This window comes from Folsomia candida, unplaced genomic scaffold, assembly GCF_002217175.1.
Source record: "Folsomia candida strain VU population unplaced genomic scaffold, ASM221717v1 Fcan01_Sc010, whole genome shotgun sequence".
Classification (NCBI taxonomy): domain Eukaryota; kingdom Metazoa; phylum Arthropoda; class Collembola; order Entomobryomorpha; family Isotomidae; genus Folsomia; species Folsomia candida.
Window position 1 is genome coordinate 2730858 of NW_019091202.1, and position 22773 is coordinate 2753630.

A 22773-nucleotide genomic window follows, 5' to 3' on the forward strand; every position below is an offset into this window, starting at 1 on the left:
TTTTTCTCTGCATGGTTGCTGTCCCTTAAGTATGTCCTGAAATTCCTTACACATTTTCCACCCAAGAATCAGGTAACCCTTCAATATCCAATGGAACAAAGTTTGTATTGAAATAGACCCTAATTTAAATACAATACATGAGATCCGTAAACTCAAACTTTCGTAAATAAATAGATTCCAAACCCTGTACATTGACCTTAAATCGTATAGATTTAAGGTCTACAAACCCCGTATTCAACCCTTTTTCCACTCACTTGTGAAGACATGTGTACATGCATACATACATAATTCTCTCACTAAAGTGTATTTATGTATGTGTGCGAAGTAATCAACCATTGAAATTTTGTTTAAAAAAATTATAATAATTTTCTTCTGAATTATTATTGTTAACCGGAAATTTCGAAAGGTAAAACTAGTTCAAAAACCATTTTTGTTACATATGTACATTGTTTCCTTCTTAACCTGCAAGTGAAGCACGTTTTGTTAAGCGAAAATTTGAGAAATGAAATATGTAAATAGGTTGCCATTAAAATTTCCAATTTTTGTGTGATTTTTGTAATCATTCTAAAATGGATTTTGAATCAAACGATCGTCCCATTATTCCCCCACACCTGGCCGTTACGTTACCTGAAGTAAGTTTTGGTTAAAGAAATTTGCTCCTAATATGGGCATAATTAGTTAAAAGATTTCTACTATTTTCAAATTTACTTTGCTCCCCAATTTCCAGATTGTACGTGAAATAGTGTCCTTCATTCCGAACCACGACCTCTGCAAGAATGTCACACTAGTTTCCCGCGGATGGGAAGATGCCGCTCGGAAACTGCTCGTCTCTCGCGTCCGTGTTAACCTCACCCCGCAAAATATGGCGAGCTACCTTGAACTGACCAAGATTCGTGGAAACCACAACAAACGTGTCTTCTTGTCCTATTTCAATTTCGAAAATTTGTCCCCCGAGGAGTCCAATCTGCTAGAAAATTTCACCTCCACCGCGACCGCACCCATTACCGAGTTACGCTTGGACTACTTCCCCTATGGAGCTATCCACCCCTTCGTCGTCTCACTATTCTCACATTGCCCCAAGTTAGAATTTGTCTCCTTCGCCCCACGACCTTTTAAAATTCCAACGATCAAAAGTTCCCACCCAAAAGGGGTAAGTTTCCCAAAAGTTGAAAAATTCGAGATTTTCATGACGCCTGACTATTCCGATTTCGACGAATTTATGAACTCATTAAGTTTGACCGATTTCCTCGAAATCGTCTCAATATTCCCCAACCTGAAAACATTGCGGTGTGGAACCCTTCCAGAAAACATTGTAGAATATTTTCTATCCGATAAGGCGTCAACTAGTGAAATTTCGGTGAGATTGCGAAATATGGGTACACCCATTTCGATTCAAAATCGATCCCTTTTTCTGACCAGGGTAGAATTTAAGGTCGGGTTGCTCAACAATTCGGCAAATTATGCCGTAATCCTTGCCATTTTTGCCGACCAGCTGGAAAAATTGAAACTTACCGCGGAATACAACCTGCCGCGGAAAGTATTTGATATGAATAATGCACAGGTACTCCTGACAATTACGTTCCCAGAGGTGTTACCAAGACTGAAATGTTTGGCAATTGGGATCCCTAAAAATTCTAGGTTTGGTTCTCCCGGTAGGAGAATGGTTCCCGGGCTTAATTTAAAATTTGGCGGGTATTCGACACAATTTCCCTCGTTGGAGAAATTGGTTTTGTCCAAGGTGGGGGAATGTGAGATAAGGTACAGGTCACAAGATGATGAGTTGGGGGAGCAAGAATGGTTTGAAGTCTGGGCGGGATTTTTGTCCAAATATTTCCTAAAAGGGGAGTGTCTAACGGTGAGAGATGTTCGGACTCCGTCACCTCCCGGGAAAAGGGTGGGGTTTAGATTGTTCCAAAAAGTGGGAGGGGCTCGGAATACTGATAATCTCGTTTGGGAGGTGGGAGACTATTCCGATTTTTATGAAAGGATTTCCACCACGTTTCCAAATTTGAGGTGGGAAACGTTTGAGGGGGTGAATTCTGAAAAGGGTGGCAGAATGGGTGCGGATCGGGTGCGAGTTGGGATTACTGGAGAAGAATGGGTTGAAGTTTAATGAATAGCGTTAACTACGATTTTTATGTTGGTTTTGATTTGTGCAGATTTATACGGCACAGAATTTTGTAATACTTTCTGGAATTATTTATTTATATAAATTACGGTAATGGAAATGCTTGATGATTCCATTCATGAATAATTATTTACAACTAAATACAGATAATACCAAGTTACATAGGATGCAAGAATTCCACTTTTGTATGGTTGGATTATGTGTAAATAAACTCGCCGTTACATAATTTTGTTCCAGAGGCAGGCTTCCAGCATGGCTGGGATTAAATTTGTTCAGAAAATATGCAGATTAGCTAAAAATCACATTTTACAAATATTTATTATCCAACAAGTTTTATTCCGAAATGTTGCAAGTTAAAAAAAAATTGGAATGGATTCATTACAATTTTAGAAAAACTAATTACACTCTAAAAAGCGTGGTTGCGATAATAACCAGAAAGTAAAAATGCATATATGACTTCACCGTCATGGTTAAAATTTTATCACCAACTTGTCATAAATCTATCACCACCGTTACAAATTTAACAACGGTGGCGATAAATATGTATGTATATGACTATTCCCTGACATATTTATGTATGTATAAGCATTAAGCATATCGACAGGGTCATAAATGGTTATAATCGTAACCGAATTTTTACCGAATACGACTCGAAATATTTATGCCATTAATTTTCAAATTCAGAAAAATATTTCCTATTTTCCTTTTTATGTATTTAATTCGAATTAACATTTATATTGCTCGACAGACAAAACATTCTTCCATTAAATATCTGGTAGCCCTGTGCATCCACATCGGGTGGGATGGACAGTGCACAATCGTGGAAGTCGCACTTTCCCTCCATCCGTGCTACGAGGCCTTTCCCAATCGGAGCTAAAGGCTCGAATGGCTCATCAATCTTCGTTTTCAAGGTGTTTCCACGAAGAAGAAGGAAACATATATCGTTCAGTAAAGTGTTCGGAGCGGTGGCGAATGCGCAACCCATTTTGATGCTGCGCATATCCATACCCTCAAAGTCATAGGGGAAACTAGAACATGAAGACAGTTTTCATAAGAATCAGCCACCTTGAAAACAACCACCCCAGGGGTTTACTTTGAAACCAACTACCCCGGGGTTTTATCTTGAAAACAAGTACCCCGGGGTTTTACCTTGAAATCAACTACCCCGGGGTTTTACTGGGTTTTCCTGGGTTTTACTCAATATTTGGGGTGAACTAACATAACTTGCGTACAATGTTACACTAACTTGTCAAATTAATGTATTTTATCAAGATTTATCAAGATAAATCTTGAATGAAAAACGTCCGAAAAACACTAATATAATTAAGCTCCAAGTCAAGCTGTAAATTGTGATTTTCACACCATCAGCAAAAATTCGAAATAAATATAGAAATGTACGGAATATTAATCAGAGAGCTTAATTCGAGTTGGATATACACCTGCAAACTGATTCTATTGATTTATGTATGTGTATACTTGAATCAGTTACAGAGTAGCCACTTGATGTGTATGTGCTTTTTTGAACGAGATTTTCTCCCCGCACTGCGGGGCAGGTTGAGATTTTCCGACGGGCCTATCAAAGTGGTTCGCAAATGCGAGCTAAACTACTCGTTTTAGGTAATACCTAAAAAATCCGAATAAAACCCATTGAAACCCCCGTGAAATCCCTTCAACATAGTACCTAGTAGTGCCATATGTTATGTACAATGCAAATAAAATTAGTTGGAGTTACTTTAGAGAGTTGTACTATTTTTTATTGGAATCCCCGTGCAATTTTCCATTAGAAACCATGTTTCGAAGTTTTTTGTAACCCAATGTGGCAAAATGATAGCTCGCCAAAAACAACAGGTTGCAATTTTTGAGCAACACTTTCGTAAACAAAAAAATTCGTCATATTTCAATTGATCAATAAAAATCTGAATTGGTCGCAAGATGGTCGACCGCACCACAAAATGATCCACTGACACTATCAGTGTTGATAACCTAAAAACAAGCCCAAGGGAAAGGTCAAACAGGTCACCAAAATTCATGACGGCGCGGAAAACTGAATTCGTCCGAATCCATGCCGGATCCAAAGAAAAATTCCTTCACAATTGAACGGATGAAGTAAAACTACGACCATGGCCCTTAAATTGAACCATGGACTTATGTCTTTAAGCTTTGAGGAGAAATCATGGTTAAGTGTACGCCAAGTAAAACTAGGCCCATAAGACGAAGGTTGCTGATCATGCGGTACGCGTTTGAAAAATGGAATTGCTCAGCTTTGATTAGTTGAGCATACTTTTGTGATTGAGGCCAAATAAAATAGCAAAAGGACCGTGCTGGCACACCATTAGTCCAGACTACTCACAAAAATTTCAAAAACGTTGATTGTATCCACCATCCTGCTTCTGTGAATTTTTTATTGGGCGTAAGTTGGATTTGGTAGAAAAAGTGATTTTTCTTCCTCTGAGGGTGAATTTTGGTGTCAAAAAGTATTTTCCTAAGTTCTCGAGCGAATTGTGGATCCCCTGAACCACTCCCAATTCAAAAACAAGCGATAGAAATTCAAGAAGACATCAAGTCCTGCTCGTGAACCCAAAATACGTATTTAGTGCTTGAAATAAAAAATTATCGACTTTTTTTCGGATCAAGAATAAAATTCGCTGTCGCTGAACCTCGACTTTCTGGACTATGACATATTACCCAACTTGGAGCCAGATGCATCTTTTAAACCCAATACAAGTTTGGAATCCGAGAAAAATTCTATCGTTACGAAATGGGACCCAGATCCCTTAGAACGCGTGCGTACCGCGGGTGAGACGCGGGCGCCAATACTTTGGGCTAGTTTCCCTTCGAAAAGAGGAAATCTTGAAAACTAGTCGGTCTATTTTGAAGAGAATTTAATGGGCTTTCTCGTGATATCCTTATTGTTTCAAAATTCAATAAACTTAGCCGGCTATATTAATTTCTACAGTGTACATAACATATGGCACCACCAGGTAAAACCCGCTGGGACGACTTCTCTTCAAAATATTTATAGTGTAACAATCATAAACGCACCTGAATTTGAGCCCTTGAGCCGCCTCGATTGGCTCGAGGGCCCCATCGACACAACCGAGTTGTTTTAAATGTAGGCCCCATTGCACCCTCCGCGGTGGGGGACGTTGAGACACGACACTCGAAATAACAGGATGGACGACTGCACTAAGAAAATGTCCCGCTTCTAATGTGACATTGATAGTGGGTGATGTATCATAAATCTTGGCGATTTTGTGGCCAAGGATGAAGGGCTGGGCGGCATTGTAGAGCTGACCGTTGGCCAGGACGGCGTAGTAGAGGGCTTTGTAACCCCAGAATTTCTGAGAAAAATTCAAAATTCGCACTTAAATTTCACCGGAATGGAAAATGCGCAGGGTAAGGAGAACCCCGAGGTTTTAAATATCCGATATCCACGGGTTATGTCTGGGTTTCTCGGGTATGTAGCCGGGGTAAGCTGAGATTTGGGGATAAATTCGCACCCTCTCATCACTTATCGGACCAGGCGGACATCATGATATTACAAATGGGTTTCCACCTCTTAATAAATAGCGTATGTAAATATAATCATTCAAAATTTGAGTTGAAAACTAATCATGTCGGCTAATCAATCTAATCGGCTTTAACACATGTACATATTTCTGCCACGTGGCTCTCTTGCGCAAAGCCTCAGACCACATGCACCAACGCCACGTGTATTTATTTAGATTCATTCGAATAAGATAATCGACAAAATTATGTGAAAAACAGCAAATTTGACTGTTTTCCATATAATTTGGTTGATTACCTTGCAATAAAGGGTTAACCCTTTAACTAGTAGCATTTTCTACAAGAAAATGCATTAACTCGGGAACGTTATAACTATGTTGTGATCATGGTGTGGGAGAAGGAATTCAGGAGTTTTAATAACATTCGAAAAAAACTGAGACATCCAAAATTTAACATTACGTTACATAGATTGGGAAATATCCAAATTTTTTGTAAGAAAATGTTCAAATTTAACATTTGGTTGGGATAGGAGAAATCCCCTAAATTCTCACAGATTCTACGGCGAGGCGAGAAAATTGTGAAACTGAATTGTCTTACTCTCGAATTAAACCATTTCTTACAAAACGACAATTGTTTAAAGGGTTAATGAAATTTGCATTTAAAGACATTGAATGGGTTGACGCATTATAAAAATTGTATGGAGTTACTCACATGTTGATCGTCGCTCAGTTGAGAGAAAAAGCTCAAAAAGTTGAGGAAATATTTGGTATCTTTCAAGATTTCGGGGTAGCCCAACGTCACAATGGTGGACATCACGGTGGAGGCGTTGCCCCGCTTGAAGACGCCGTGTTCGTAATGGAACACCGTTCCAGCATCCGGGCCGGAAATGATTCCGGAAACAATGTCTACAATTTGGCTCTCCTCGAGGGCACTTTCTACTTCGGCGATGGCCAATTTTAGGGAGAATAGCTTCACAGCCACGGCATCGAGGGAGGAAGTTAGTTGATCGATTTCCGGTTGAAGGGTGTCAGTAGCTAAAAGACAAAAAGTATTTATGTGCATACACTCTTAATACTCCGGTAAAGTCACGCAGGTAATGGTTTCTCGGTAATAGATTTGGTAATAATATTTTACCAGGTTGTAAAAATTTGTTACCATGATGGTAAAACTTTATTGCCAAGCCATTACCACAGGGTACAACTTCTTATGACCACTTTGGTAGAGTCGTATACTTGTGCTTTTCGGTAATGTTTATTACCAGATTATTTACAGGGTATTTATGTACATACCTAGATAATTTATTGAAATACACAATTATCTTAATTTACTAAACTGTTTTTTAACTGAGCGAAAAACGTTTCCTTACTTAAGTTGAAATTTCTTCAAAATATGTATCAGTAATGAAGTAGCTAAGTAAACATTCGTCAAAAAATTGGCACCTAACTCGTAATATAATTTCTTAAAAATGTATCCAGCAAGAAATGACAAATGTAAATAGAGTATTCAAATTTGCCGACATTAAAGGATTAAATTAGGGGATTAAAAACTCTAAAAAATCGCACAATTATTGAGATTAGTAGAAACTTTATGTTCTTTATAAATAAAAAAAAATATTGTTATGTAATTTTATTTAGTTCAAATTTAATTTAAAAATGTCACATAATTTAGCCTTACCTTGTTTGGCCGCGTTGTCCAGGGCAGTGTTCAAGGCTGCCATTTTCGTTTGCATGACGGCCACGGCAGCCCGAAGTTTGTCCAGGTCACTGGTCGGATCCATGCCAGCGATTTTTGCCTCCAACTCATCAATATCCTTTTTCAACTCGTTAATCTGTTTCTGAACGGCGTCATTTGGATTGGGCGGGTTAAAACCGGAAAGGGAACTGGAGATTTATTAAAAATTTACTAACAATGCGATGACGCCAGCAGTCTCGCTCCGATTTTCATGAAATAACGATAATTATTTAGCCTTACATAAATAATTGAACACATATTTCGGGATTTTTCATAATGCTCGGTTTAAACAAAGTTATGATGGTATAAGCGGAAGAAAATTCGCATTTTTCTGGTGAAGTTTTTCTTTTTTCTTGTTTTTGAGGGAGAAAAATGCGATTTTTGGGCCACTTATACCATCATAATTTTGTTTAAACCGAGCATTATGAAAAATCCCGAAACATGTGTTAAATTATTTATGTAAGGCTAAATAATTATCGTTATTTCATTAAAATCGGAGCTAGACCGCTGGCGTCGTAGGTTTTACATATTTTTTTTTGGGGGGGGGGAGGAATTAAGGTTTCAATAGGGAATTATCTACCTTGCTGTGTGTGCCCACCGAGTCGCTGACAATTTCATGGAAATTCGGGTCACGGCGCGATTCATCTTTGCGTCAAAATCGTCACAAAAGGTGGCATTGTTCGGAAATTCCTGCCAAACGGCCCACCTTGGTCCCGATGTATTTCTCTCGTTAGGGCTGAAATTCGTTTTACATACTTATTTATTAATTATCCTAGTACGAATTACGAATGAGCATTAATTATTAATATTTTCTTGTTTAATAATCAAAGTTGTTATACATAGGTCCAAAAATTTCTTAAGGTTGCATATGTAGAGCGACGATTAATAAATTTTTAATCTCGCTCTACCAGATTCAATGCGTTTAATACAAATTTCTATAGTGACCTCAATTTCATGAGGTTAGAGATAAATACAACTTTTCATGTACTTTTTATTTACTGTAAAATTAATTTCCGGTACTGCAAAACTATGATGGTACAAAAAGAAAGTATCAAATATATTTTTGCGGAACTTTACATACTGTGAAACAATGTATGTAGGTATTCACGTCACAAAAAAACGTCGCTTCGCAAAACATCTTCACAACTTAGCGGTGTTTGCGAAATCGGTGTCGTGAACGACTTATTTTACATGAAAATGTGTAAATTAATTATTTGCAAAAACTAATTCATTTGGCGAAAAAGTGTAAGGTTGTCTGGCAACATTTCCAAAAATGAAGAGAAATTAAAATTTCACTTCACAACGAGTTTGCGAAAAATAGTTTACCACGATAATAGATGCCCTTTTGCTTCGCAAGCTTCGTAAAAAAATAAAACAATCTGATTGGTTCTCGCATCGCAACTCTTCGCAAACATCGCAAAGTTGCGAAGATATGTTGCGAAGCGACGTTTACGGCTTTTACGAAATTGACGTGAATACCCACAATATTTGGTTTAAATTAATTAACTTCTCGAACTCATTAAGTTCATGCCACGCTTAAAATTTGCACTTGAAAAGGAGTAGAGTGAGATTTAAAATCTAAATGTGACGGACATCTTCCACCTTAGCTTACATACATACGTGTAAATATGTACAGTGTCGGACAGATGTCTACGTCCACATAGTCGCGTCAATTTCATTTTCAAATTGTCACTGAACTACTGAACCAATTTTCATCATTGATATATCAAATTCTCACAAATTTAACGTAATTTCATAAAACATATGAGTTATTTCTGAAAATTCTGGGAAAACTGAGAATCATAGTGCAGAGCGAGAGAGGATGAAATTTGAGCGGACAAAAGTCTACGTCCACTTCACTTTAATTGTCAACAACAAAAATCTCTCCAATTTATAAAATCAGGTAACTTAATAAATCTATCAATAACATATGCCGCATTAATTTTTAAATAATTTTCTTCCAGAAAAATATGATGGCGTCGACACGCAAGGAAATTCCTATCGCTATTCGAGATCTTGTCATTCAGGACTGGAAGGGTGGACAAAAAGGGGGGCTGTCGCAGAGACAAATAGGGACCAAGTATAAATTAGCAAGGACAACCATCCAGACAATCATTAAGAACTTTAGAGCTAATGGTTCAGTCCAAAACAAGGTCAGAAGTGGTCGAAAACCGATTTTGGCTCACCGAGAAGTACGCCACGTGCTCAACAAAGTCAACGTTACACCCTCACTTAGTGCTCCAAAGCTATCTACCGAGATCAAGGAGATGTTCGGCAAACAGGTTAGTCCTATGACCATCCAAAGAACACTGAATAAGGGAAATTTGAAATCCCACAGAGCAGTCCGGAAGCCTCTTATTGTACCGAGGAATGCAACCAAACGAGTGAAGTTTGCCAGAGACCACATTTCCAAGCCACAAACATTCTGGGACATATTTTATGGGCTGACGAGTCAAAGTTCAATGTCTTTAGGGCCAGATGGGCGTCGTAGAGTGTGGAGATATCCAAGAGAAGCTTTGAATCCAAAAAATCTCAACCCCACAGTTAAGCACGGCGGCGGGTCGGTAATGGTGTGGGGATGCATGGCTTCAAGTGGGGCAGGAAAAATGGAATTTGTTGACGGAATTATGGACCAATACAAGTACCAGGGAATACTTGACCGTAATATCCAGGAATCTGTTCGAAAACTTGGACTTGGACGACGATTTGCCTTCCAACAAGACAACGATCCGAAACACTGCCACGTCCACCATGGAATACTTCAAGAAAAAAAAATTCCGAAGCTAGAATGGCCTCCCCAATCTCCAGACTTGAATCCCATTGAGCATCTGTGGGACCACATTGAAAGAGAAATAAGAAAAAAATCTTTTTCAGGAATTCCGGGCCTAAAATCCAGAATTCGTGAAGTTTGGGAAACCATTTCTGAAGATGTGACCAAGAATTTGGTAAACTCTATGACTCGACGCCTTGAAGCCGTCCTTAAAGCGAACGGAGGCCCAACCAAATATTAAAAATTAATTGTTATAACATTCCTTATAAATTACAGTTTTTTTTGTATGTTTTCTCTGACTGGACGTTGATTTTTGTCCATCCAATTGTTTTCATTTTGAATTAAAATACATCTCTGGCCTAAAATAAATTTTTTAGCGGAAAACTAATAATGTGCTATGAAATTACGTTAAATTTGTGAGAATTTGATATATCAATGATGAAAATTGGTTCAGTAGTTCAGTGACAATTTGAAAATGAAATTGACGCGACTATGTGGACGTAGACATCTGTCCGACACTGTACATACCTCGTTAAAATAGTGGCAGCATTCTCGGGCTGGCCAGTCCATGAAAGTAGAGCCGTGGCGATCGCATGAAAATAAAATCCGGCCACACCCCCCAACATTTTTGGCTAAATAATAATTTCGCTATTTTCCTGAGCTTAAGGTGCTAAACGATGATGTGTTGATGTGCCATTGATTTTTTGTCTCACCCTGCCCACCCAATTTATTCAATAACCTTATTTCTAAATTTGATATAATTTCACAAATTTTAAATTTAAGTGTTTTATTTAGTTAAATTTAAAAACAAATTTTCATACTAACAAAGGGTGGGGTTGAAGCTAAAATAATTACTTATTTTTGGTGGCTGTTTATTTCAAAACAAATGGTAAATAAATAAATAAACCAATTTTTTAATTGAAAATGAACTTTAAAATTAAAAATTAAAAATTAAAAAAAAAATTAAAAATGAACTTTAAAAAAGAATTTTAAAAATATTGAATTCAAATGAGGCAGGGTGAGACGAAAAATCAATGCGTATGTAACCTTATACGAGATGATATTATGTTGTCGGCTCAAATTGTGAATAAAAACTGAGACATGAACCGACGTTCGTGGGGCCGTATTTATTGAGAATTTATACCAACCTCATCATTTCCTCGGATAAATACGCACAAAATTGTTTGGGAAATAAATGGAAATGAGTGGACAAAAAACAACCTCACTTTTGTCAAAAAATGCAAGCAAGCTTTCTTAACGTCGGCAAGAGTGAGTTAGATAAATGATGGAATTATTTGAGAAATAAATACGCATTGGTACTCCTTATCCGGTCAGTTGAGTGATAAGCAAATTAAGTTAACTGTTGGGTCTAGTTTTCTGCTGACTCCTTAACCATTTAAAGAGGACAAGTAAAAGTCAAGATGTCCATAATTCGTGTCACCAGGCGACAGTAGAGTTACCTTAATTCGTGAGGGAGCTTTATTTCTAAGGGATCATTATTCGTAACCAAAAATGCCAGTCAAATATGTTACTCCGTGACAACATTTTCATAAAAAATTTTAATTTTTAGCCCGACCCAAGGCTTATGTACCCGTGTTGTCCATCTGTACAATGATAACTCTTTTTAAAATTATCCGATCGACTTGATATTTTCCACACATACACTCAAAACAAAATCGCTAAAAAATCGCTACCGGGCGGTGTCTATATATGACCTCACCGATTTGGTAAGAATTTGCTACCAGATAGTAGGAAAACGCTTTCACTCCGCGTTAGTAGCAATTTGACACAAAATTGTAGAAAACTCACTTCATTTCGTAACGTAGCAATGCAGATGATTTAGTCAGTTCCCTACCGTTTAGTAGCAGATTCTTACTCTCTGGATGCATTATTGCTACCATATTATGTGAAATTGCCACAACTAGGTGACAAATAAAGCATTCACGGTAGCAAATTTTAGTAACGATTTATTTATTTCGTTATTAGTATATTATAATAAAATGATTTAAATACATATTGACTTACATATGACCAATACTTAATAATATTTGGTGAAAATTATCAGCCTTAATTTTTTGTACCTGCCTAAATCCAATTTCAATTGTATTTGTAGTTCGTAAAAGCGCCCGAGATATCTTGAGAATCTACAATTACCAAAAAGTCAACTTACGTCATAAATTTTAAAATACAAAATAAGCTAATAAGTACAACTAAAATTTGCAGTAACTTATAGGAGAAATAATTTTTTCGTTGTCCTCCAAAGTAACCTCGGTTTGTACTTGTCCTTCTCCAGTGACAATGTTCATAAGTATTTGGCGAGATCTATTGGTGAATTAAGGTTGAGAAGTATTTACAAAAATGTTCAAAATTACATAACAAAATATTTAAATTTGTTACAATAGTTGACCTTACCTGAATCCCAGAAATCAAAATAATCCCAACCGATGACAATTAATTAATTTGACACGAATTGAGCTCCATTGGTGCAGCTGTATAAAAATAAACTAACTGCCAACGAGACGAAAAGTCGCGCTATGATTCTTACCACGCTGTGTGAATCTAACACAGTGCGGTAAAAATCTGACAAACTATTTGTGTGGAAATCGCTACGACCCCCAACAACAGAATAGACATAAAATTGTAAAGATTTTATAAAGTTAAATGCTATAATGCGGAGAAGATTTCTTACCAGATTTTGTTAAACTTGCTATAATTAGGTTAGAAACGTATTTATTTTTACGGTGGCAATTCTTAACCGGCCCCGTGTCAATTTTGGAGTCAATTTTAACACAATTACGGTAAGAATAGCCGCTACTACAGCCCGGTAGCAATAAAATTTAAGTTTTTGCTGCCACTTTGCTTAGAGTGTATAGACCATCCAAATACACAACTCGAGTTCGAAGACTGGTTCGATCGGTCAAGTGGTTGGCCGGTATGGGTCATATGGGTGTTGGGGGTCAAGGGTAACGAAAATTAAAAATTTGCGTGAAAGTTTATAATGACTAGCAATGGAAGAATATAACGTAGAATTAAATAGATTTTTATCTTGAGGTACCCTATAGGGTTAATGTTAATCCTAAGTTATTTCTCGACTCCATACTAAATTATTTCAGCTAATCAGCTGAAATAATTTAGTATGGAGTCGAGAAATATCAATTTTAAGAAATCGGTGTGGACCACCCCCTAGTGTCACTCTGCAAATTTGTGTTCATATTTAACTTCCTATTATTTCATGAGAAGGCAGTAAAGATCTCTGGTCCTAATTTCAGCTTTCCATGTTAATCCCTGAAAATTGGTGGGGGTCACCCCATAGGGTCCTTCCAGATGAAAATTTTCCAGATTCCAATGTATATTCTTCCATGAAGAGCGATAAGAAAACTAAATGCCAAATTTCAGAACGATATGACGATTTTGAAAAATCAGTATGGGTTAGTGGGTCACCCACCCTTCCAGATGAAAATTCTACCAATTTCATTTCATATTCTTCCTTTAGGCCCCATAAGCAACCTATCCACCAAATTTAAGTTAGATACGACGACTTTGAAAAATCGGTAGGGGTCACCCCATAGGGTCCCTCAAGATAAATTTTTCGAATTTGAGTTCATATCCTTCCTTTAGGACCCATTTACTCCTCTGCACCAAATTTGAGCTTTCTACGACAATTTCGAAATTTTGGTGCATAATTCCCAACCACCCAGATGACCCCTACGGGTCAACCAGTGGACCGATTTTGCCCATCTTCGAACTCGGTTCCTAACTTTGTCCAATATGCATCTGGTAAAAATTTCAAGTCAATCGGCCAACTCGGGACGGACGGACGGACGGACGGACATGACAATTACATAAGCCCTGGTTCGGGCTAAAAACAAATGTCGACGTCACGAATTATGGCGAATTTGCCAGGGAACGACAAACGTCTACGTCACGAATTAAGGTAAGGTTTTCTGTGGCAACATATGTCGTCGTCACGGGTTATGGAGCGGATTTTGACGATGACATATGCCTTTGTCACGAATTATGGACAAGTCGCCAAAGCGACATATGCCACTTTCACAGATTAAATGGTTAACCTTGCTTTAACATACATATTTATTGAATTAACTCGTTCATTGATTCATTTATCCAATGTGTAAAGTCTGCAAAAATTATTGTGTGCATGACACCAAAATAATTTGTGGGTCTTCGAGTCCGTCAAACTTTGATCAACCTAATTAAATCATGCTGCCTTGAAACTACTTGCGAAGCAATTTAAGCAATTTTGAGATAAATTCATATATTAATCCCGCAATGTTAAGTTTACTTAGAAAACTATTAGGTTTAAAAAAATAATATACTTTAAATGGGGTTTATGTATGACGACTCCTTGATTTGTCAATGAGCAAAGAATTACACAGTACTTTTTTGGTGAGAACCAAATTATCAAAATTTCTGTGATTTAAAAAAAAATTTGAAACCTGAAATTTCGATGCAACTCGAAGAAGCTGTCGTTCGTGAATCCAAAACATCTCCAATTTTGAAAAAGTACTCATCGGTTTATTTTCAAAGGATTTCCCCGAAGGACCCTCATCGAAGGCAGATTGGGGTTACTCGTCACCCAAACAATTTTGTCTCAACAACGTTTTTCGACAAGTGTGACCTATCGCTATATTGAAAGTTTAGTTTAAAAATAGTCGTTGGATGGCGTTGTCGAATCATATAATTCTGACTCCTGAATAACGTGTGTTTGGTATACGAATTTGTACCTGTTGTGCTATTAGCGACAATACATACGTCTCGTAAATCACTAAGTAGAGCACTATAGTACCTCCGCAGGATGACGATTTGAATTCAAATTCTTTAGAGTGAATTGTTTAAGGTCAGAATGTGAACTATAGATTTTCGGGTGATTTTTGATTAAAAGTCATACCTAATCTACATTAAATTTATGTAATACATAATTTATTGATGACAAGGTTGTCATGTACATAATCGTTTAGCTTAACAATTATACATTTTTCGTAACTTGGAAATGTCACTGTCCGTGAGGGCGTTGCGTTGACTGTTTATGATCGAACCGTCCTAAATTAAGCAGAGAAAAAAACTTTTTAGTTTGTTTTTAATAATTTGCAGTGCACTCTTAAAAATGATTTAGCCTATTTGAAAAATTAAACGCACTAAATAAGTTTAATACATATCTATGTATACTAAATCCAGACTAAAGTTAATTTGATAAAGAGTTTAGTACAGTATTAGTACAGTTTACTTAATTTACACTCTAGGAAACCCGTTATTACCAGGCGGAGTGTCTATGTGACTCTACCGCATGGTAATTTATTTATTATTGAGTGGTAGACATTTTGTTACAAACTGGTAATATTTACAAATTTCACGACCAGGGTTATTGCCGGTTTGGTAACAAAATGTCTACCACTCAATAATAAATTAATTACCATGTGGTAGTGTCACATAGATACTCCGCCTGGTAATAACTTAGTTACCGGGTTTCTTAGAGTGTAGAATCCAGATTGACATACTTTTCAAAAGGGTAACACTATTTTTAAGAGTGCGGGTATATGTTTGCCTACCTTCTTCCGCATGGTGGGATTTCCGTACTTGGAGAAATCGTAGGAACCATAGTGCATAATTGATTGCGTGTCATATGGAACTCCAAAGGTTAACGAGCCCGAGTAAACTTTATACTGGTACTGCGCATCTGTTGAAAAGAACAAAAATGGATTATTTACTTGGTATATTTCCAAAAATTAAATGATCTACATATTTCTAGTAAAAAAACGTTTGCAAAGAATTACAACAATTGATTTTTTGCAGGCAAACCAAAACATACAACCAGATAGGGCCATTAGGGATAATAGTCAGATAGGGATAATCCATTTTTTCTAAAATACAAGGGGTGTTCCCAATCGTTTGAATGTCTTGCACCTTGCATTTTCTAGCAGTGCATGATAAAAAAATGAGGAAGAAGTGCAAAAAATTAAGCACGTGATAAGTTTGCCGCCAATTTTGCCATTAGGTCCTCAACACGGATGGCTTATCAGCAAGATAATTAATTGACTTACTTCCATCCTCGATTTGGTCGGGATAAATGGTAATGAAGTTGTCTCTGTCGGGCCGGGTTTGCTCGTGGTTGAAGCCCATCGCGTGGATATTCTCGTGCATGATTATCCCCTTGGTAACGCAACCGTTCTCCTGAAGGTTGATTACTTGTCGGCCACCCTCTGTATTTTTTTTAGAGATTTTTAATATTATAATGGGGAACGGGGAAAAAAATTTACTAAAACTTAACCAAACTAACAAAATCTTTGGTAACACTAGGTTGTTTTTTTATTTTGAGGGTATTCATTGCATTATGGTATTCTTAGTATGGTGAAATAGTTAACGAAAAAAGAAGTCGTAAAGTTTGGTAAACATCGTAAAATTTTTGATGACCAAATCTTACACCAAACTTCAAAATCCCGTAAACGATTTTATGATACGAAGAAATAATGAATACCCTCATTTTAATTGTGAAGAGGCAACAAATTCAGCAGAAATTAAACAATGGTATTACATAATTTTGGCATTACCACATTGGTAATGAAATGGTTAATAAATAAATGGGACCATATAGTTGCATAAAAAAATTCTACCGATTTGAATTTAGTGGACAAATAGCCACAAAGAAAATAATGCGGCTATCCACTTTTAGCCAATTTTAGCATAAAAATTTGCATATACGTCGTCCAACTCCGGTGGAATAGCAGCCCGTTCGGTCCCCGCCTTTTTGAATGTAGACAAAATCGCCATAAGCGGGCGCGCCGGTAGCAAATTTTCGGATCGGGATGCAAATCTTGCTGCTAAGTTCGTACAACGCGCCTTCAATAAGTTGGGCTTGTTCGGTGTCTGAAAATATTTAGGAGAAAATGGGGTTAAGTGAGAAAAAATGAGATTTTCTTAGTGTTTATTTACTCCATTCTGGGGAAAGTTGAACCACGTAGCCGTTTCTCCAGCGGGACATCTCGTTCGGGTTGCCAGACAGGGATGAGATTCGGTCAGAATCGTTGGTTTTACATTGTCCTACAAGACCGCCGGGGTTAAGACGTTGTTCTGAAAGGGGAGATTTTTGAATTAGAAAAGTTTGGATTGCACGTTTTTGGGCAAAATTTTGAAATTATTTAAGTAGAAAAAATTCATTTAGTTTGCAATCTCATAAATAAACAAAATAAAATAAAATATCAAAATAAGTTTCTGAGGGAAGATTTGCAAAATTATAATTTGCAAATGCCCTCACGATACAAACTCTTTGAGCTTATGTAGCAAGTTCCCTAAATATGTATTTAGAGAAGTTAGGTGTTGCCATGAATTGTCTCGTAAATTTGCAAATTTCCCAAAAACCTTTACAAACCTAGGATGTTGAGGGCAACCGGTGATTTTTTAACCTCAACTGGACCACTAGCCGGGGCAGAGTGACATTCCGCAGCAAAAACTAGCAGCACTAAAGTTCCCGAAAAAAAGCGCAACATTTTACTCAATACAAATTCCAGTTCGGGTAAGTGAATGTATGCAAAACTGAATAATTATGCATAAAGTAGGACGGCACAATTTTATACCTGAATTTATTGTATCAATAAAAAAGTCATAGATGATTTATGGATTCCACATATGCTAAATTGGGTCCGAGAATTGAGCACGCACCTTCCACTAATTCCGGAAATATGCGAAATTAAATATGTATGTACAAAATAATTAACTGTTTTGCGAATTTTATTGGCCTCATGACCACAAGCGAGTTACAAATAGTGTAATTTATCCACGCGCAGAAGGCAATTAGTTAGGCAATTAGCTGTACAATTGGTTCGACATGGGCAGCTAATTTGCTAGGACATGTACACTCTTAATAATTCGGTAAAGTCACGCAGGTAATGATTTCTCGGTAATAAATTTCGTAATAATGCTTTACCAGGTAGCAAAAATTTGTTACCATGAGGTTAAAACTTAATTACCAAGCCATATGTTACATATGTACTATACATACATATGTAAGGCTGCATATTTAAGTTTATTTGGTACATGCATATTTGATGGTTAATCCGGTATCCTATTTGAAAATTAAGCAGTCATCCTAAATAAATTTTTAAGTGTGGAGATTCGAGAGAAAAAAAGAAATTATGTAGGTATTGTATTATTAAAATTGATTGGGTAATTTTTTCATCAGGTTCAGAAAACGAATACATAAATACGTTTTTGTTATTAAGACGATACATATATATAAATAAATACGACAAAATAGGCGGAATTAGATTTGGGAGGAAGGATTTAAATTGTTGGGCAATTTCATGACACTTTTTTGTGATGAAACTCGTTTTTATGAGTGCATAATTTCAACCAAAAAAAAGATACTTTTTTGTAGCTTTCAGTACCTACAGTTTTACAGAGGACAACCTTTTTCTCTGCATGGTTGCTGTCCCTTAAGTATGTGCTGAAATTACTTACACATTTTACACCCAAATTTAAATATGATACATGAGAAAAGTAAACTAAAACCTTCGTACACAAATAAATTCCTAAACCCTGTGCATACACCTTAAATCGTATAAATTTAAGGTCTACAAGCTCGTATTCGACCCTTTTTCCACTCACTTGTGAAGAAATATGCACATTAAGTATGTGCTTGAAGTAATCAACCATTGAAATTTTCTTTAAAAAAATATAGTAATTTTCTTCTGAATTATTATTGTTAACCGGAAATCTCGAAAGGTAAAACTAGTTCAAAAACCATTTTTTTTACACATGTGCATTGTTTCCGTCTTAACTTGCAGGTTTTGTGAGGCGAAAATTTGAGAAAGGAAATAAATAAGTTGTCATAAAAATTTTCAATTTTTACGAATAGACCGTCATGGAATCATTCTGAAATGGAATTGGAATCAAAACGTTGTCCCATTAAGGGCCCACACCTGGCCGTTACGTTACCAGAAGTAATGTTTTTAAAAGAAATCTGGGTTTAATTACTTAAAAGATTTCTGCAATTTTCAAATTTCCCTTGCTCCCCAATTTCCAGATTTTACGTGAAATAGTGTCATTCCTTCCGAACCACGACCTTTGCCAGAACGTCACCCTCGTTTCCCGCGGATGGGAACAAATTTCTCGAAAACAGCTCGTCTCTCGAGTCATGATTAACCTCACCCCGACAAATATGGCGGGCTACCTTGAACTAGGGTTGCCGCGGGTAACGGGTCGGGTACCCGTTACCCGCATACCCGCACGATTCTTGCGGGTACCCGTTTTCTGCGGGTAGCGAGAACTACCCGCACGGGTAACGGGTAGTTCTGTTTTTATTTAATTCTCGACATATATCAGTTCACAAAGAAAGCTAGCAGCAAGTTAGTCCATTTATCAACAAAAGCGTCAATTTATTATTTATCTATTTCAAAATTTGCTATTTTCCAGCAACTAGGGTTTATAGCGTGCGTGTCTTTTCGGAAGCCACGGAAGCCTATGGCAGCCTGATATGCTTTTCACGTCCCTAAAATGAAATTATTGTTTCTCAAGTAAAATTTGCCTGCTCTAAAATCTGAGTAACAATTTGACTTGTATTTATTTATGTATTTATTTGTATTTATTTTGTATTTATTTATTTGTGTAAGACTGACGAGATTTTAATTTGTTCGTTGAAGATGAAAAACCTGAATCCGATTGAAGGCTAAAATTTTATTTGTAGATATTTTTAAAATGAAAACTTACATTTAAATCAAAATTCCAAAAAAAATCTAACTAAAAGTTGAACCTTTCTTCAAGCTACACCAAGATTATCTAGAGAGTATATTAAAAAGTCAAGCCAAAAATTAGGAATCACATGATACTTTCCGTTGAATGTCCACTTTAAATAAAAATATTGGAGGCAAAGTTCGATTTTTAAGTAAATGTTCAGCATCTTATTCCTCCACTGGACGAAAATCATGGTGGACTTTGAACTCTGATCCAAATAGTTTCCTACGGGCTATTCAAGGGAAAGATTAGTGATAATTCCTAATTTTTAACTTGATTTTTTGATATCATTCGTTAAGAAATCCCGATGTAGTTTGAAAAACGTTCCATTGCAAGTCAAAAAGTTTGGTTTCAGAACAACTGCGGATATTTCCATAGCAATTTACGGCATTCGTTACTTGCGTAGCATTATCTGAAATTACATATCAACCCAAATGAGCCAATTAATTAAATGGAATTTATTCTTAAGGCTGGTTAGGTTTTAAGTCAATTTTCATTACGGGTAGCGGGTAACGGGTACCCGCACGGGTACGGGTAGTTGTGCTGCGGGTAGCGGGTCGGGTAACGGGTAGCATTTTCGCTACCCGCGGCAACCCTACCTTGAACTGACCAAGATTCGAGGCAATCACCATAAACACGTGTTCCTGTCCTATTTCAATTTCGAAAATTTATCCCCCGAGGAGTCCAATCTGTTAAAAAGTTTCACCTCCACCGCGACCTCACCCATTACCGCGTTACGCTTGGATTACTTCCCCCACGGAGCTATCCATCCCCACGTGGTCTCACTATTCTCACATTGCCCCAAGTTAGAATCTGTCTCCTTCTCCCCAAGGTGTTTTAAAATTCAAACGATCAAAATTTTCCACCCAAAAAGTGTAAGTTTCCCAAAAGTTGAAACTTTCGAGATCTTTATGACGCCAGACTATTCCGACTTCGACGAATTTATGAACTCCTTACGTTTGACAGATTTCCTCGAAATCGTCTCAATATTCCCGAACCTGAAAATATTGCGGTGTGGAACCCTTTCACAAAACATTGTAGAGTATTTTCTATCCGATAAGGCGTCAATTGAGACACTTTCAATGACCCTGTGTAATACAGGGCCAGCCCTGACGATTCCAAAAAGGTCCCTTTTTCTTACCAGGATTCAATTTCGGGTCGGATTAACCAACTCGACAAATTATAACGTAATCCTTGCCATTTTTGCCGACCAGCTGGAAAAATTGAAACTTACTGCGGAATACAACCTCCCGCGGAAAGTATTTGATTGTATAATGCCCAGCTACTATTGAAAATTGCGTTGCCAGAGGTGTTACCAAGACTGAAATATTTGGAAATTGGGATCACTAAAAATTCAAGGTTTGGTTCGCCCGGTCAAAAAAAAATGTTTCCTGGGCTTAATTTAAACTTTGGCGGATATTTGACACAATTTCCCGCCTTGGAGAAATTAGTCGTTTCGAAGGTGAGGCAATGTGAGACGAGGTACAGGTCACAAGATGAGGAGCTGGGGGAGCAAGAATGGTTTGAAGTTTGGGCGGGATTTTTGGCCAAATATTTCCTAAAAGGGGAGTGTCTAACGGTGAGAGATGTTCGGATTCCGTCACCTCCTGGGAAAAGGGTGGGGTTTAAATTGTTCAAAAAAGTGGGAGGTGCTCGGAATTCTGATAATCTCGTTTGGGAGGTGGGAGACTATACCGATTTTTTCGAAAGGATTTCCAACACGTTTCCTAATTTGAGGTGGGAAACGTTTGAGGGGGTGAATTCTGAAAGGGTGGAAGAGTGGGTACGGATCGGGTGCGAGATGGGATTGATGGAGAAGAACGTGTTGAAGTTGGATGAATAAAGTTAAGTAGGATTTTGATTTGTGTAGATGTAATACTTTTTGGAATTATTTATATAAGTAACGAAATTACGGTAATAAAAATGTTTAATGATTCCATTCATGAATAATTATTCACTACTAAATACAATAATATCAATTTACACTTTCTCAAATACTCAAATTGGAATTCATATCTCATCATAATATCATATTGCGAAATATGCCTTGGTAATTTTCAACCAAAAGTTTTAAGAAGAAGTATAACTTTTCGGATTTGTGCAATATTTCAAGCAATCTGCCTGATTATAATATTCGAGGTTTATTCTAAAATATAATTTACGTCGTTTTTTGAATTCTTTCAACTCTTTGAATAATATAAAATTTTAAGACCCAACAAAATCTTTAACTACGGTGGCTGTTTACGTGGACGTACATAGGATTAAACGCACCATAAATAACTAATATTTCTAAACAAAAGCAGGAATTAATTTTAAGCATTCATGTTGATTACTTTGTTTAAATGGCGTCAAAATTGGAAGACCAATATGGTTTAAATACATAATTCAAAAAATTTTGTTAAAACTCCGGTATTTAGAATTAAAAACCAGTTTCGGGTTTCTTCGAGAACTGTTTTCCTCTGGTTTCGGTGTTGAATCCATTACTTCGATGGTCTTCCTTTGTTTTGATATAAAAAGTCATCCCGAACATTTTATGTATGTAATTCGGCATAACAATGCCTTTTAGAAAAGCTCCAATGCACTCTAAAGAAATTGCGAAAATGTACCCTAGGTTGATAAAATAAGAAAATTATAGTAATTCGGTAGAATTTGCCAATCCTTGTGTAAATTTATCCCCCTTTGTGAAAAATATATTTAGCGGCTGTTAATTTTTCCTAAAACCGTTGGGTAACGTTTAGCCAATTGTTGTCGCACATCGGAATACTCGCGATGAGTTGTTCGAACTTTATTAGAATAAAAAAACTCAAGGCAAAGATGTTTGAATCTTCCTACTGGAAAATTCAATTATTTAGTGTAAACCGGGGCGCCTAGGAGCCTCCAGGATTGCCCACCCCTA

The 22773-nt window shown here is 37.0% G+C and overlaps 3 protein-coding genes and 1 long non-coding RNA gene across 4 annotated transcripts; 2 read left to right on the plus strand and 2 right to left on the minus strand.

The window, feature by feature from the left end:
* The first annotated feature begins 398 nt into the window (after positions 1-398).
* On the plus strand, positions 399-2135 carry LOC118436675. Its single transcript, XM_035855191.1, has 2 exons — positions 399-632; positions 728-2135. The coding sequence occupies exons 1-2, from the start codon at positions 570-572 to the stop codon at positions 2111-2113; spliced, it is 1449 nt and encodes a 482-aa protein (XP_035711084.1). The 5' UTR covers positions 399-569; the 3' UTR covers positions 2114-2135.
* A 680-nt stretch (positions 2136-2815) lies between these two features.
* On the minus strand, positions 2816-8079 carry LOC118436676. Its single transcript, XM_035855192.1, has 5 exons — positions 7947-8079; positions 7310-7515; positions 6347-6669; positions 5171-5469; positions 2816-3156 (listed from the first exon to the last, which is right to left on the minus strand). The coding sequence occupies exons 1-5, from the start codon at positions 8009-8011 to the stop codon at positions 2844-2846; spliced, it is 1206 nt and encodes a 401-aa protein (XP_035711085.1). The 5' UTR covers positions 8012-8079; the 3' UTR covers positions 2816-2843.
* A 6978-nt stretch (positions 8080-15057) lies between these two features.
* Positions 15058-17684, minus strand: LOC110854733 (zinc metalloproteinase nas-4). Its single transcript, XM_022103191.2, has 6 exons — positions 17518-17684; positions 17082-17219; positions 16851-17015; positions 16193-16351; positions 15701-15828; positions 15058-15194 (listed from the first exon to the last, which is right to left on the minus strand). The coding sequence occupies exons 1-6, from the start codon at positions 17633-17635 to the stop codon at positions 15114-15116; spliced, it is 789 nt and encodes a 262-aa protein (XP_021958883.1). The 5' UTR covers positions 17636-17684; the 3' UTR covers positions 15058-15113.
* Positions 17685-18759: 1075 nt separating this feature from the next.
* Positions 18760-19561, plus strand: LOC118436730. Its single transcript, XR_004835667.1, has 3 exons — positions 18760-18869; positions 19003-19087; positions 19171-19561. It is a non-coding gene; the product is annotated as an uncharacterized LOC118436730 (long non-coding RNA).
* The last annotated feature ends 3212 nt before the right edge of the window (positions 19562-22773 follow it).